This window comes from Capra hircus, chromosome 8 (assembly GCF_001704415.2).
Source record: "Capra hircus breed San Clemente chromosome 8, ASM170441v1, whole genome shotgun sequence".
In the NCBI taxonomy this organism is placed as follows: Eukaryota; Metazoa; Chordata; class Mammalia; order Artiodactyla; family Bovidae; genus Capra; species Capra hircus.
This window is the reverse complement of record NC_030815.1, coordinates 53,286,205-53,303,648: the sequence shown is the minus strand read 5'-3', so window position 1 is coordinate 53,303,648 and position 17,444 is coordinate 53,286,205. Positions and strand designations below refer to the sequence as shown.

The 17,444-nt window shown below is 43.9% G+C and overlaps 1 protein-coding gene across 2 annotated transcripts in view; it reads left to right on the top strand.

Annotated features, from left to right (window-relative positions):
* GNA14 (G protein subunit alpha 14) overlaps positions 1 to 8,887 on the top strand; it is a 197,815-nt gene extending 188,928 nt beyond the window's left edge. For both annotated transcript variants that reach the window (XM_005683799.3, XM_018052092.1), the window contains exons 3-7: positions 54 to 208; positions 2,699 to 2,827; positions 4,064 to 4,193; positions 6,609 to 6,762; positions 7,882 to 8,887. In XM_005683799.3, the coding sequence (XP_005683856.1) occupies positions 54 to 208; positions 2,699 to 2,827; positions 4,064 to 4,193; positions 6,609 to 6,762; positions 7,882 to 8,072 (759 nt within the window). In that variant the 3' untranslated portion in view covers positions 8,073 to 8,887. The remainder of the gene's footprint in view (positions 1 to 53; positions 209 to 2,698; positions 2,828 to 4,063; positions 4,194 to 6,608; positions 6,763 to 7,881) is intronic.

Here is a 17,444-nt window from a genome sequence, read left to right as displayed (position 1 = left end):
CATGATGGTTTCCTTTCCTTGGCCTAATGAAAGGTTCTTTTCCCTCTGAGCAGGAAAATGCCCAGCTAATCAGAGAAGTGGAAGTAGACAAGGTGACCACGCTCTCCAGGGACCAGGTGGAGGCCATCAAGCAGCTGTGGCAGGATCCTGGAATCCAGGAGTGCTATGATCGCAGGCGGGAGTACCAACTGTCAGACTCTGCCAAATAGTGAGTACAGAGCCCCGGGCTGCGGCCACACTTCACAGGAGCTTCTTACCAGGGAGAAGTGAGCTACCTGCTAAAATGCAGGCACTCAGCCGCAGCACGGCCTCCCTCCGCTCCTCTGCATTTTGATGCCTTGCTTCCCACCTCCTAAATTCAGTCCCTCTAAGGAGCCCCCTAGATAGCCCTCCTTGCCCATACCTACCTTTCCTCATCTAGTTTTAAGCCTCTGTCCTTTTCACTGAGAGGCTAAGTCAATTGTGGGCTTTCCTTGGTGGGACTGATCTCATTTGGGGTGCTGAAGTTATATGATTTAAACCAGGACTACAACTGCTTCTGGTTTCTCCTTTCCCCTCTCCATATCCCTCTGCCTCCTGGTTTCCTGCCTGGCAACAGCAGGTCCAATTGCCCTGAAATCAAGAGTTTAGACCCAGCAGTGCAGTACACCCATCCATGGCTGACCTGGTGCTGCCCTCAAGTGGACAAAATGAGTCATGGACGGCAGCTCAGTTTGGGAGCTCTTTGTTCATTAACTCCTTGTGAACGAGTAATCAGTAATCTGTTAGGGTAAAAAGAAGTAGATAGTTCTGCATGCAGATGATCCCACAGAGATCACAGAATTGGATTTTAAGAATTCCCCAAGACAGTGCCTCTGCCCAGATCACTGGGCAAATAGTTGGATCATGGTCCTTTGAAGGGGTGAGGATTCCTGCTTCTACAGCTCAGCTCCTTCCCTCTTGCTCTGGGTCACTTCCACCCTCTGAGGGCCTTGGAATTCTTTCCCATGACCCATCCCCTTCCCTTTATGTGCTGCCATCACCCTCCAAAGTGGTGTGGGTAATTCACCCATCCTGACAAGCCAGGGGGCAGGAAAGGAAACCAGAATCTTACCTCCTTAATTTCACTGGCCTTCCTCTGGTGTTTGTTCCAGGCTGAGTGCTGAATGACTTGAATCCAGGTTAGTACAACACAGCAGCAAAGCAGGAAAAGGAACTAAAAGGAACCCCAGTAAGTCGTTAGATCAGCACATAAGACAGCAGGGCAGAAAGGAGGGCAGCCAGCCTTTGACAGCTGGGAGCCAGGGCACCCGAGTCCTCCCTGGTCCAGCCTGTGTCACTGGCTTCCGGGAAGGCCCTGGGGAATGGCTAGGGCTCTTGATATGGATCAGCTTGGGAAAGACCCACTAGGCCTGCTGTAGAATTCAGTCGGGCCTGACAGCTGGGGCAAGTGCATGGAGAAGAGTGTGGAGAGTGACTGGAGTGGTGGACAGGGCTGTACAGAGAAAAGGGAGCTCTCAAACCTGGCGCAGGTGAGACCCCAGACGCTTCCGTGGTCCAGGTCAGTGGTGATCGCCTGCTCTGCTGCCACTGTCTGCTTCTTTGGAGAGGTATTTGATGTGTGTCTGCTCTGTGCCGGGCATGGAGGAAAGGGCTATAGGTACGACTGGTGCTTTCTGCCCTGAAGGAGCACAGGCTCTGGTGGGATGACACAGAGATTCGCTCAGTCATGCCCAGCTCTTTGCGACCTCACAGACTGTGGCCCAGCAGGCTTCTCTGTCCTGGATTTTCCAGGCAAGAATACTGGAGTAGGTTGCCATTTCCTTCTCCAGGGGATCTTCCCGACCCAGGGATTGAACCTGGGTCTCCCGCATTGCAGGCAGATTATTTACCATCTGAGCCACCAAGGAAGCCTGACAGGCATAAATTAGAGCACCAGAAGTCCATGGCGATAAGCCCTGGGGCTGTGGTCACAGAAGGCTGCCCTGGTGGTTCCAGCCCCGGCACACCTAGGTGAGCGCTCCCTGTGTGGTGGGTGCGGGAAAAGGTGGGGCCACCTCCATGTGCAGGGGGCTCCAAGTCATCAGCACTGCCACTGGCCAGGGCCTCAGTTATTTACTCAAAAGTGCCTTTTTCAAAGGCCTTAATATTAAAAAAGAAGTGTCTTCTTGTTTTACCACAGAAAAAGAGACTTGTCTTAAGCCTGGGCTATAATATATGGCCCCAAATAATCTAAGACAAGTTTGGGGTTATTTTAGGAGATGTTCAGTTTCCCAGTGTAACAAGGAACTTTTTGAGAGGACTTCCCGTTGGCCTGATTTATGCTTTTATATTTTCCTTAACTCTGATTTATCGAGCAAAGTAAAGTGTCCAAGCACAACATCTACCTTCTACAATGTTCTTGGAGGAGGGCCTGTGAGAGAACAGATGAAATGTCAGAGAGCCAGGTGCCGTCTCTTGCCCCTGTGGCCTGGCTGGCTCCCTCCCCAGCAGATTGATGCAGCTGAGAACCAGGAAAGACCAGAGCTGCAAACTTGAGTCTCAGCAGGCTCACCAAAGCCTCTGACCCAAACTCTTCACACAGTTTTAGGAGGGCTGGAGGGTTGCTTCTCAGGAAAGTCACTGATGAATCCATGAATGAGTAGGGGTGGCTGGCAGTTGAGGTGACTTTCTGGGTGGGGCATTTCCCCCTTGTCAGCATTTTGCTCTCTAACCTCAGTTACCTGACGGACATTGACCGGATCGCCATGCCATCATTCGTGCCAACACAGCAGGATGTGCTTCGTGTCCGAGTGCCCACCACTGGCATCATTGAGTATCCATTTGACCTGGAAAACATCATCTTTCGGTAAGTCTGTCTCCTTGACACGGTCCATTAAGGATCTGTCTCTCCAGGCTTGGAAGTCCCCAAATGGATTCTTCAATGTGTTATTGCTTAAAGGGCTTATATCTCTTAGAGCAACAATGGCCTTTGCCATCACAGGGTATAAGAATTGTGGTTGGTCTCAAGTTGTACAGTGGATACAAACACACCTTTCTATTCCCTTTAGAGAAGAAGAGATTCCCTACTGATGTCTGGAATGCTTCTCGTGTGTAACACACACACAGATGTTTATTTCTGTAACCCACAGATTGGCAATACTGGGGTCTTTTCCGTGAAGTTGAATATTTCTCTTCCCTTCTATTCTCAGCTCCAAGATTTATCATTGCAAATTTCAAAGCACTTTTATATCCGTTTGTTCCCTTGTCCCTCCTAACACTTGTTACACATGGTTGTCTGGAGACAGCACGAGTACAGTCCTGCCCTGTCCACCCTGAATCTTGTGCTGCTGGAGTGCTGTCAAGCTGGAGGAGCCCTCTGGTCTAGCCCCCTGATACTTGGCATCTCTGTGAGCACATGGCCATTACTTTATCTAAACCTTTTCAGAATCAATTTCTGCTTAACCCTTCCAAAACCTCCCTTTAGAAAGGCCCAGCACAGCACGCTTGAAGTGTATCCTTTGCTACCTGAGAGAGGTCTCCGGACTCACTTCTGTAAACTGCCCGAGCCCTGGAACATTCGAGCTTGTGACTGATCCTTGGGCTATGACACCCTGAACTTGTCCCAAAGACACAGGTTAAGGCTTTGGGTCTCCACATCAGACAGAGGGCACCTGCAGGTCTTTCTCAGCTAATGCACAAAGAATCTCTGGATTAACTGGAGGGGCCAGGAAACAAGAGGTGGCGAGTAGTCCAAAAGCCTGCCTGCCTTTCTGCCTGGTATCCTGGCACTCTGGGATGGTTTGGGCACCACCCAAGTGATGCCTGAACTTCTGCCTGGACTACTGCGGCAGCTCCCTAACCAGTATCCTCAAGCAGGCTCCATCTGAGTGACTTCTGTGTGCATCTTCAGTAACTTCACTTACATTCTGTTGCCTCCTTTGCTAGGAAACATCCAGTGGTTCCTCATTGCCTAAAGCAGCAGTGCTCAAGCATTTTAATCTGAAGATCCCTTTTTATTCTTAACGATTATTGAGGACCCTAAAGAGTGTTGATTTCCATGTGTTTTCCCCCCAGAGAGTCCTATGTTTATTCTATTGAACAGGATGGTGGATGTTGGTGGCCAACGATCGGAAAGACGGAAATGGATTCACTGCTTTGAGAGTGTCACCTCCATTATTTTTTTGGTTGCTCTGAGTGAATATGACCAGGTGCTGGCTGAGTGTGACAATGAGGTATGCTGGGTGGGGAGTCTGGTTAGCTGTGGAAAACGGAAACCTAGTTCTGCAGTTTGCAAGAAGCCAGCCCACTCTGGCATTAGGCCCTATCCCTTAGGTTAAGTCGCCTCACTCCTTAAGTGTAGCCTGTGGGCTGGCAGTCCTAGCATCACCTGGGTGCGTGTTAGGAGTACACACCTTCCGAATCACTCCAGGCCAGATAAAGCAGGATCCTCAAGAAGATCCTGGTAATCTGAGAATCACTGACCTAGAATCCTGACTCTCACACTTGGATGGACACTGAAATTCCCAGGGGACCTTAAACAACAACTATGTGTGGCCTGACCTTGGCCATCTAGTCTTCATGAAGGGTGGAGCCACTCAAAAACAGGGGTCTCGGCCTTGGCTGCATAGTGGAAGGGTTTTTTCTTCTTTAAAAACATCTTTAGGACCCTATTGTTGAGATTCTTATTTCCTGGTTTAGAGTTGGGGGCCATCTTCACTAAGCCCCCCAGGGATGCGCATATACAGCCAAAGTTGAACAACATTATTTCTAATAGACTTACCTGAGGACAGGCTTCCCAGCCTCCATGGTGCTCTCAAATTAGGTCCTGAGCTAAGCTGGCTGGGGGAGTGGTACCAGATGCTTGGTGCTGTCTGGGGGCAGCATCTGACCTTCACTTCCTCAGGACTTGCTCAGGGCAGCCGCCACTGACCCCCCCAGTCAGGCATCCGGTGCCCTCTGCAGAGCTGCCATGGCACTGGCTTGTTAAATTCCATTAACTGGATCTGCCAGGAAAGTGAAGAGAACCATCCTGGCCCCTTCTTTGTGAGGTTAGGGCTATTTTCTGTGTAATAATCACCATCTTTTCCCCTACCTTTTGCACCAGACCTCTTGACCTTTTAGAAATACCTCTTGCCTGTAGGGAATGAAAGAAAATCAATAAAGAATTCTGTCCAGGATTAGGCAATAATTATGAACAAATTCTATCTTGTATTTCTTGAAAGCAGACTTTTCTCTGAGGAGCACAGTTACATTAGCTAATTAGTGTGGATTAGCCCATTTACTAGTGTCATTGTGCAAAGAAGAATAGAAATCTTGGCTGCCACCCAGCTCTCCCAGTGGAGAGTTTTTATTTATTTATTTTTTTTAAAGCAAAGGCATTGAGTTATCAATATGAAAAATTAGCTCCAAACTTGTCTTAGGAATTACTTAGAATGTTTCTCAGGGAAGATTAGTCAGGTGAGCCAGGGATGAGTACCTTAGCCTGATGGGCGTAGAAATTACTTTCTCCTCTCTGAAAAATCCTAGGTATCTGGGGGAAAATGAAGTGGTTGCCACTCCAGACTTTTCTGTCCTGGCTGGAGATATGTCTTGAATCCACTCACTATGGTATATAGGATTGTTGTAGTTCCTTGGAGCTCATTATTGATAAGATCATAATTAATGCTAAAGAAGCTTTAAAAACCAGTGAAACCTTACCTTCCTGGTGACAGATTCCAGAACTGATCCCTAAAAATGTACTAAGTGGGAGAATGCGCCTAGGCATTGGGAGTCATAGGAACAGAAATTTAGGGAGTGTCCCTCTGTAGCAGGAGGGCTGTGTTTCTTAGTCTAAAGGAAGGAAGGAAGGAAAGGGTTTCTTTCTTCTTAGAAATACTTGGGAGAGGGCAGAATGCTAGATTATTGTCACCAGAGAAGATTTATACATGCCCTATCTACTTTCATTTAATATTTTCTTGCCAGTGTCTAATGTTCAGAAGTTATTACTGTCTGTCTACATAGCTTCCACTGGATTGTGCTATTGTACAGTCCTAGGAAAGCATTTACATCCTTGTGAACAGTATGCTCCCCATGAAACGGGGACCTGTTCCCTTGCAGAGTGTTGGCTGTGTTACCCACCTGTCAAACATGTGCAGGGCAGGTGCTCAGCAGTTAGTTCTCCTCTCCACCAGCGTCCCTGAGGGCGGTGGCTCTGCCAGAAGAGCCCTCCTTCCTCATTGTCATTGGACTCCTGATGCCCAGTCTGGAAGCCAACACCCAGTGAAAGGGCATCTCAGGTCTGTAGTTCTGAAGGATCCCCCCACTTGGTAATCCCAGTAGTTATACACAGAAAACTTGCGTCAACTCTGGGTTGCAACCTTCCTTTTCCAAGTTACATAAGAGCCTTTCTTATATCCTTATGTGTTTGTGGGCCAGAGAAGAATTTGCACGAGAGGAATTCCAGAAGAGGGTGATTAATGGGAGGGTGAGGATGAGGGAAATAGAAGCAGGGACCACCTGCCACACCCTCCCCAGCCTGAGCAAGGCCAGCGACCTGGAGAGGACAGCTGGGTAAGAGGACAGATGGATGGAAGCAGTGATTCGGCATGCTGTTCCCAAATTATTGTTTTTCTTCCTAGTTTATCCTAAATCTCTTGTTTTTCATTTAGAACCGCATGGAAGAGAGTAAAGCCTTATTTAAAACTATCATCACCTACCCCTGGTTTCTGAACTCATCAGTGATTCTGTTCTTAAACAAGAAGGATCTTTTGGAAGAGAAAATCATGTACTCTCATCTAATTAGCTATTTTCCAGAATACACTGGTAAGTAAGTGTCCATCCTGTGGCCCTGACCTCCCTGGCACCAGTTCAGAGTTCTCAGCATAGCTTATCTGGGCCTCCTTGACCTGCCTCTAATGGACTTTCTTACCATCCCTCACTCCTGAATGGAAGCTCCAGTCAAATCAGCGTGTTTTCCCCTCAGCACCTCTGCACACGCCTCTCCTACTGCCTGGGATGTACTGCCAACTCCCTTGCTAATTCTGCTTTGTTCTCTGAAACCCAAATCGGGCACCTCCTCCTTTGGGAAGGCCTTCTGATCCTCACCCCACCTCCTTCCACAGCAAGTGCTCCTCCTCAGGCTCCCCTGGGGGCCTGGGCTTGCCTTGCTCTCTCCACCTTCAGCTGTCTTGTCCCAACAGACCCTGAGGGCACAGACTGCCTGACTCATCTCTGCACTTCAAGTGCCGAAATGTGGCAGCCCCTTCACCAGACAGGGTGGACACGGAAGTTATCTTTATGACTTCTCCAAGGTAGAGAGAGGGTTTGGACCCTGTCACTAATTAACTCTGGTGCAGAAACATTACTAAGTGTGATACTGATATTTAGACAAGTGGTGGTTAAACACTCTCCTTTTTGCTTTTATTAACCACATTGATAATGTAGCATACAGCTCTCAAGCTTCACAATCAGACTTGGGAGCTTAGCTGTGTTAGGCCCCATATTCTCTCTTTTCCCTCCTCTACTTCACTTAAGAACCACCTCTTCGGGGACTTTCCTGGTGCTTCATTGGCTAAGACTCTGTGCTCATAGTGGAGAGGGAACTAGATCCCGCATGCTGTAACTAAGATCTGGTGCAGCCAAAGAAATCAGTATATTTTTAAAGAGTAATTACCTCTTCAAAAATGGTCCAAATCAGAAAATTAAATTAGGTCACTATTTTTCAACAGATCTCCTTCAAGTATGATTTTTAGATACCAATAGACACTTAAAATCCCCTTCTGCAAGTTCATAATAAAATAATGCCCCAAGTAAAAAAGTCTCTAGAAATAAGATGGCTCACAGGATTCCCAATAAAAACGAGAGTACACTGAATATGACTTTTGAGAGGGCCTGGTGGTGAGCTGGTATCTTTCTTTTTGATTCTGACTGCCCTCATGACAGGACCAAAGCAAGACGTCAAAGCTGCCAGAGATTTCATCCTGAAGCTTTATCAAGATCAGAATCCTGACAAAGAGAAAGTCATCTATTCCCACTTCACATGTGCTACAGACACAGAGAATATCCGCTTTGTGTTTGCTGCTGTGAAAGACACAATTCTACAGCTAAACCTGAGGGAATTCAACCTGGTTTAAAAGCTGCTGTGCACCCCTCACCTGGGCCAGAAAACCAGATTTGTTTTATTTGCAAGTGCTCTAACATCACCCAGCTCAGCCCACTTCGTGGCGCCAAGTCTATCATGCAGCCACAGGGACAACGATGGGTGATGGAGCTTGTAAGATGTTTCAATTCAGCAAAACTTTTTCAAAGTCTTGCTTTTACATTTCTTTTCTTAACTTTAAGCTGTAAGATTTTTGTATAATTTTTGAATTTGGTATTCTACAAAAGTCTAAAAAGCCACTGTGATTTATGGTTTGTTTTTTTTTTTAATTGAAGTGTGTGTGCTAATAGCCATTAGAAAAATCACATAACAGAGGAGCCTGTCAATTTATGGATCCTGCTTTGAGACCTCTAGTATTAGATGGGTAACCTTTTTTTAAAATTAAATATTGTCATTGTTTTCCTCTCTTCATGCTGAAATATTCAACATGCAACCAAAGATTTTTTTTTTGAAGTTTGTTCTTCTTCATGTTAACTTCCTAAGTCAAATTAATGATTGTATCAGTATCTCTAATTTAGTTTTGCCACAATTTGATTACTATGGGCTCTAGATAGTATTAAGTTGTATTGGTGAAAAATGTGTGGTGAAAACTTACACATATATATATATTCCAATGTAGATGACCAGGCCTTATAAACTTATGAAACAGCTAAAAGCCCAAATTGTTTAACGAATGTACTGTAACCTCTGCCAGAGTTCTGATGGCTACCACAGATTTGCTGTTTGAACCACGTATGTTGTGCCTTTCTGAGGAGGCTAAGAATATACCATTATGCCATTAGCACTGGATTATGTTTCTTTGAGCTCATGGTTGATTGATAGTTCTGCTCCTAAAGAGAAAAATGCTGTGACTTTAATAACTCAGAAACTTCCTAAATGTCCCTATAGGGAAGGAAAAATAATTTTCCTTCCACCTTTCTAGGTTCTTGGCTGAGACCACACCCCTCTAATAATAATATAAGTCTAACACCATGTATCCTTCTGTATACATGGGAGATATCCTGGAAAACTGAGTTTAACTCTCCTAAAATGACTCAAGCCATCACCTTAAATACTTTCTTCAGCTGAAGATGCAAGAAAGATGGAAGAGAAGGGAAGGTCACTTATGGGAGACTAATAGGTAAAGCACAATAAAAAAGGGTAAAGTTGTTTAGCTGAATTAAGAGGGACACCTTCTACATTGATAGTTTGTCATTTAGAATCACCCTGTTAGGAACAGAGAAGGAGACACATTTAAAATGGAGAGTTCCTTAAAATAAATGTATATTTCCCTTACAAAAGGGTAACTTCTACTAGATTTTCAGAGCTTTTCCTGTGTCTCTTGTTTCTTAAAAACAATCACCAAAAGCACATGAAAAGATGCTGAACATCATTAATTAGTAGAGAAATGAAAATCAGAACTACAATGAGGTACTTCTTCACACCTGTCAGAAGGGCCATCATTGAAAAATCTACAAACAATAAATGCTGGAGAGGGTGTGGAGAAAAGGGAACTCTCAAACACTGTTGGTGGGAATGTAAATTAGTGCAGCTACTATGGAGAACAGAACAGAGGTTCCTCAGAAAATTAAAAATAGAACTACCATTAAGATCCAGCAATCGTACTCCTGAGCATATATCCAGAGAAAACCAAAATTTGAAGATAATATGCACCCCAATGTTCACAGCAACACCATTCACAATAGCCAAGACACAGAAACGGCCTAAATATCCATCAACAGATGAATGAATGGATGAAGAAGATGTGATACCTACACACCACGGAGTATCACTCAGCCACAGAAATGAACAAACTACGCCACCTGCAGCAACACAGATCGACCTAGAGATTATCACACTGAGTGAAGTCAGAGAAGGACAAATATATGTTACCACTTATATGTGGAATCTAAATAAATGGTAAAAATGAACTTATTTACAAAACAGAAATAGAGTCATAGATTTCTAGATGTTGGAGCTGAAGCGTCTTCCAAGTTTGAGTGCCTCTGATGTCATCAGATGTTCAGGTAAACTTCCTGAGTGGCCCACAGAGCACCAGGCACAAAGGTGATCTAAACATGAGCCCTTTGGGCTGTTTATAGCAATCCACTTAACATTCAGTTTGCAGGACTTTGGGAAATACTTTTGTATTTGTAGAAAACAAACTTATGGTTATCAACGAGCGGGGGATGAATTGAGAGATTGGGATTGACACATATACACTATATATAAAATAGATAGCTAATAACCTACCATATAGCACAAGGAACTCTACTCAGTACTCTGTAATGACCCATATGGGAAAAGAACCTAAAATACATAAATTTAAAAAATCAGCTCTAAGTAATTCTTATACTAAAGAAGTATATATTTGGGTCACATATTCTGTTCCCCTTCAGTCCTGTCTTTAAAAGTTCAGTGAAGTTTTATAATCCAGAAGCTAAGTTGATAGACTATTAAATTTCACTGAACCAACCTCTTAGTCTTGCGAGTAGGTCAGTTCAGTTGAACAGCTGTCTCACTTCAGGAGCTAGTGTTGAGGTGGGAACCCGAAGTTAGCCTTACATGGTGTGAGCAATTAGGTACTTACTAACAAGCATGTCTATGGAAACAAAAGAAAAACAAAAGTTAGTGGTTGGGGCAAATTATAAACTCAGCCTGAGTCCTGAAGGCCGCCAATCAGATCTCTAGATGTTGGAGCTGAAGCATCTTCCAAGTTTGAATGCCTCTGATGTCATCACATATTCAGGTAAACTTCCTGAGTGGCCCACTGAGCACCAGGCACAAAGATGATCTAAACATGAGCCCTTGGGGCTGTTTCTCTGAAGTTTATATCAATCCACTTAACATTCAGTTTGTAGGACTTGGGAAATACTTTTGTAAAAGCAAAACAATAACTTTCATAAACGACAACTTAAAAATAGTCATGATTAAAAAACTGATGAGCCTTTGTCAGTTGGCAAAGAAATATGGTTAATTTCTATGACATTTTAAGAAAACTACAAATGATGGTATTATTAATATATAAGGGCATATCAGATTTCTTACCAGGCTTCTCAGGTGGTGCTAATGATAAAGAATCTGCCTGCCAATGAAGGAGATATGAGACTTAGGTTTGATCCTTGGGTTGCAAAGATCCTCTGGAGGAGGAATGGCACCCCACTCTAGTATCTTCCAGGGGGAATCCCATGGACAGAGGAGCCTGGCAGGCTACAGTCCATTGGGTTGCAAAGTCTTAGACACAACTGAGCATCTAAGCACATTCGATTTCTAGGAATGTGATAACAATTTGACTTTGATTCCAAGTCAAAAGAGTGGAAGAAAATTGGAAACAGTTTGAAGAGATGTAGCCAGATTATTTGAGGAAAGTAGAATAATTCAGGATCCCGTCTAATTTATAGGTACAAAAGGAAACAGACAATTAATAGGACTAGAACCTTATACCCATAAGAGTATGTTATTTACTTAAGTATCATTTTTCTGTCTACAATCACTCCCTTTTTGCCAAGGAGAAGATTTCCATTCCAACTAAGAAGGAAATAAAGACTCCTATGTCCTGGAGCTTTAGGGTTTGGTACAATTTGTCTTTGTAAAGTCTGTATAATGCATTCAATACAGAGGCCTCTGAATGCACTCCTTGAGTGTACAATCCAACTTTGAACAACTTTTGCTTCTATCAACCCCTTAAGACTGACCTCCAGCTGATCCATTTCTTGATCATCTGCATGACAGCTTGGGAGAAATTCTGGTCGTTTCCTTGGGGTGCAGTTGGGAAGTCCATCTACTAGGGGGCTGTCTGGCTTGTCTGATAACTGCGGTATAATTATAAATGAGACAAATACCTTTAAACATCCAATCAAGGTCCTGTGGGACCTCCTTGGTGGTCTAGCAGTTAAGACTCTGCTCCCAATGTAGAGTGTCTGGGTTTGATCCCTGGTCAGGGAACTAGACCCCACACACCACCACAAAGATCCCACATGCAGCAACTAACACCTGGCACAGCCAAATAAGAAAATAAAAATATTCTTTTTTATTTATTTTTAATTTTTAAAAAGGCCCTTGTGAGTGAGGTTGTGAATGGCCATTGATCCTAACTCTTTCAAAATCTGGTAGGAACTTCTGAAAGTGTAGGCTAAAGGGGCTTTTTAGCTTGATCTTGTTAAAGAGTTAAAGGTCAGTGTTCAGGGGTTGATAGAAGCAAAAGTTGTTCAAAGTTGGATTGTATACTCAAGGAGCGCATTCAGAGGCCTTTGTATTGAATGCTTTATACAGACTTTACAAAGACAAATTGCACTAAACCCCAGACTGGTGGCTCAGCTGGTACAGAATCTGTCTGCAGTGTGAGAAACCTGGGTTTGATCCTGGGTTGGGAAGATCCCCTGGAGGAGGGCATGGCAGCCCACTCTGGTGTTCTGGCCCGGAGAAGCACTATGGACAGAGGTGACTGGCAGGCTACAGTGCATGGGGTCGCAAAGAATTGGACACAACTGAGCATCTAAGCACAAAGGCTAGACACGATATTCCTTTGTGTTCTCTTTTCAACTTGATCTTCCCATAGTTACCAGTAAGACAATTCTTTAGAATAAGAGCTCTCTAAAATTTTTTTCAAGTACAAAAGTTTTTCCAATTCAAAAGATCCATCATCTGGCCATTGATGAGTAGGATCTTCAATGGTATTATATTAATCTCAATAGCAAATCAATAAACCTTTTCATGGCTTCACTGTGGGTGCAAGAGATGTGCTCTAAGGGGATGCAAAAGATCATAAGATCTAGAAAGTTCACTCCCAGAGTTAGCCCTAAGAAATTAAAGACCCTCTTTGTCACAGGGAAGAATGATGTACTGAAAACAATCTCTCAGGTTTTTCTATGAGAACATGAAATACCTCTAGTCACAAATCTGCTCATCTGTAATACCGGGCAGACACTAGTAGAATGGGACTTTTCCACCACTAACAAGACAACAAAGGTTGACATGCAAACAAAGGTTGGCCCCGTATGGACTGGGGCCCCTTCAGACAAATTCTCCTGAGAGCTACACAGTGGGAATGCTACCTGTCACTGTGTGTTTCAAATCTCCATCCTACTGTGTGGCTGCCAGGTACAAGTCGATACTAGCATCTTCCAGCTGGTGATGACTAGAGATAGTTTTCCAGTCGAAAAGCCAAGCTCTCAGGACAAAGAACAAGATGGAAGAAAACCTCATCTTGACTGCAGTTCTCCTTATGAAAAATGACACAAAAGACAGACAATGTAAGTCAGTGACCATCTCTGGAAGGGAAAGGGATCAACAGAAAACGAGAGTACTTATAACAAAATCTCTAGCAGAGTCTTTATACTCAAGGAACTAATGCACACGAATATTTTCTTCTGTAAATCTAAATTTGGAAAGGAAAGAATAAGGTGCAAGTTCCTCTTCCTCTCTCAACTGAGCCTTATAGACAGAGATCTGAGAGAGCTTGCTTCCATAAGAATTCTTACTCTTTGCTGGCTTCTGCCGGTTCTTCAGGTTCCCGTCTTCAGGCTCTGAAGGAAGTACAGTTTCAGCAGGTCCCATCATGGGTCACCAAACTGTCAAGTGAGGAAGAAAGATTACCCCCCTACCATTCTAGGTTCTTAGTTGAGACCCCATCCCTATAATAAAAAAGACAGATTAACAGGAGAAAAATAGAAAACAACATATATACCTCCTATTTACACGTGAGACACCCTGGAAAGCTGAGTAACTCCCTCAGTGGCCCAGGCCATCACCTTAAATACCTTTTTCAGCTAAAGACACCAGAAGAATGTTGGGAGAAGGCTACTTATGAGAAGTTACCAGGAAAAACATAGTAAATGGGGTAAAGTGATTCTGCAGATTTGAGCTGGGTATCTTCTCCATTTATAATAGTTTCTTGTGATTTAGAATCATCTTTTTCTGGTACAGATTAGGAGACACACCCTTACAAATAAAAGTTTATCTCATAAATGTAAATGTCTCCTGCAAATAAGTAATTTCTACTAGATTTTTAGAGCTTTTCTTGAAAATAACCTGCTCAAAATAATCCCTTTGCTAAAGAGGCATATTTGGGGATGGCATATTCTGCTCCCCTTCATCCTCCTTTTTGAGGCATTAACCTTTAAAAGCTAACCTTCATTCAAGAAATGAAGGCAAACACAACAGTTTTTGTGGAGCCTGACAATGATATCAAAATGTAATCTGGAATAGTAACATTCCGGGAATAGCCAAGGCCATTTTGCATCAGAGAACAAAGAATGGGAGACACAGGAGCAGGTGCCAGCGCTGCCCATGCCGCCCTGCCAGTGTGCATGCTGCCACCATCACTAAGAAACCCAGGAGCGGGTGCCAGTCACTGCCCTGCTGTCCCAGGGGTGCATGGGCCACTGGGAGACACATAAGCAGGGGCCGATTGCTGCCCCCGCCCTACTGGGAGCGCGCCTAGGCCACTGCACCTGCATACCCCAAGTCACCAAACCCCATATCCACTGGGAAGGTGACCCACAAACTGGAAAATATTTATACAGCAGAGCTTCTCCCACAGGAGTGAGAGCTCTGAGCCCCACATCAGCTTCTCCAATCTGAGGGTCTGACAGGAGTAGGAGCCCCCAGAGCACTGAGTTTTGTTTTATAGGTCAGTAGGACCACCTACTGTGCAGGAACTCCACAGGACTGGGGGCAACAGAAACTCCACTCTGAGAGGGTGCACAGAAGATTTCACATGCACTGGGACCCAGCACAAAGCAGTGACTCCACAGAAGCCTGGGCTAGATTTACCTGTGGGTACTGGAGGGTCTCCTGGGGTTGTGGGGGTCAACTGTGGCTCACTATGGGGGCAAGGACACTGGGAGTGAAGGCCCAGGGAATACTGATCAACGTGAGCTCTCCCAGAGGTAGTCATTTTGGCACCAAGACCTGGCCCCACCCAACAGCCTATAGGCTTCAGGGCTAGGATGCCTCAAGCCAAACCACCAGCAATGGCAGAGAACACAGCTCCAATCATCAGCAGACAGGCTGTTAAAGTTGTACTGAGCTCACTACTACTACTACTAAGTCGCTTCAGTCGTGTCCGACTGTGCGACCCCATAGATGGCAGCCCACCAGGCTCCACCGTCCCTGGGATTCTCCAGGCAAGAATACTGGAGTGTGTTGCCATTTCCTTCTCCAATGCATGAAAGTGAAAAGTCAAATCTCACAGCCATCTCTAAACACACCCCTTGACATGGTTCTGCCCACTAAAGGGACAAGACCTAGCTCTACCCACCAGACGGCAGGCACCAGTCCTTCCCACCAGGAAGCCTGCACTAGCCCCTGGACCAACTTCACCCACCAGGGGGCAGAAGACATCTGAAGCAAGAGGAACTATGATCTTGCTGCCTGAGGAGAGGAAACCACAAACACAGAAAGTCACACACAATGAAATGGCAGAGAAGAATGTTCAAGATGAAGGAACAAGATAAAGAACCAGAAGAACAAACAAGAGGAGACAGGCAGTCTAAATGAGTACCAACTCAGTGATGATAGTGCAGATGACGCAAGACCACAGAAAAAGAGCGGAGGCACAGACCAAGACGACATGCGAAATGTTTAACAAAGAGCTAGGAGACTTTCACGCATTGGAGGAGGAAATGGCAACCCACTCCAGTATTCTTGTCTGAAGAATCCCAGGGACACGGGAGCCTGGTGGGCTGCCATCTATGGGGGTCGCAGAGTTGGACACGACTGAAGCAACTTAGCAGCAGCAGCAGCAGGAGACTTAGAGAACAAATAAACAGAGATGAATAATAACTGAAATACGAAAATATACTAGCAGGAATCAACAGCAGAATAACTTAAGCAGAAGAAAGAATAAGTCAGTTGGCACATAAAATGGTGGCAATAGCTGAGGAGCAGAATAAAGAAAACAGGATGAGAAGAAATGAGGACAGGCTCAGAGACCTCTGGGATAAAATTCTTCTCCAGAAGAAGAAGAGAAAGGGAAAGTGTCTATGACATAAATCACAGCAAGATACTTTTTGATCCACTTCCTAGAGTAATGAAAATAAAACCAAAAATAAACAAATGGGACCTAATTAAACTGAAAAGCTTTTTGCATAGCAAAGGAAATCATTAACAAAATGAAAAGACAATCTACAGAATGGCAGAAAATATCTGTAAATGAAGTGACCAACAAGGGATTAATCTCTAAAATATACAAGCAGCTCATGCAGTTCAACAACAAAAGAATGAACAACCCAATCAAAAAATGGGCAGAAGACCTAAGTAGATATTTCTCAAAGGAAGACATACAGATGGCCAGAAAGCACATGAAAAGATGCTCAACATCACTAATTACTAGAGAAATGCAAAGTCAGCATGGCCATCATAAAAAATGTATATGATAAATGCTGGAGAGGGTGTGGAGAAAAGGGAAGTCTCCTACACTTCTGGCGGGAATGTGAATTGGTACAATCATTATGGAGACTGTTATGGAGTTTCTTTAAAAAACTAAAAATAGGACTACCGTATGACCCAGCAATCATACTCCTAGGCATATACCCATAGAAAACCATACTTTGAAAAGATACATGCATTCCAGTGTTCACTGCAGCACTATTTACAGTAGCCAGGACACAGAAGCAAACTAAATGTCCATCAAAAGATGAGTGAATAAAGATACAGTACATATAAACAATGCAACTACCATAGGATCCACCAATGTAATTCCTGGGCATATATCCAGGAAAAACCATAACTGAGAAGATACATGCACCCCAATGTTCATAGCAGCATCGTTTACAACAGCCAAGACATCTAAGCAACCTAAATGTCCATCACAAGGGGATGGGTAAAGAAGACATGGTACTTATATACAATGGAATATTACTAAGCCAAAACAAGGATGAAACAATGCAATTTGCAGGAACATAGATGGACCTAAAGATTATAATACTAAGTGAAGTCAGACAGAGAAAGACAAATATCCTAAGGTATCACTTACATGTGGAATCTTAAAAAAAAAAAAAAAGGTACACGTGAACTTCTTTATAAAACAGAAATAGACTCCCAGTCTTCAAAAACAAACTTCTGGCTACCAAAGGGTAAATGTGGAGGGTAGGGATAAATTAGGAGTTTAGGAATAACATACACTATTATATATAAAATAGATAATCAACAAAGACCAGCACAGGGAATGCTACTCGATATTCTATAATAACCTATACTGGACAAGAATGAAAAATAGAATGGACATCTATATAACTGAATTCTTTAGCCGTATACCTGAAACTAACATAGCACTGTAAATCAACTATACTCCAACATAAAATAAAAATTAAAAAACATTGCATTACTATGTTGCATACATGAAACATACAAATCAAGTATATTT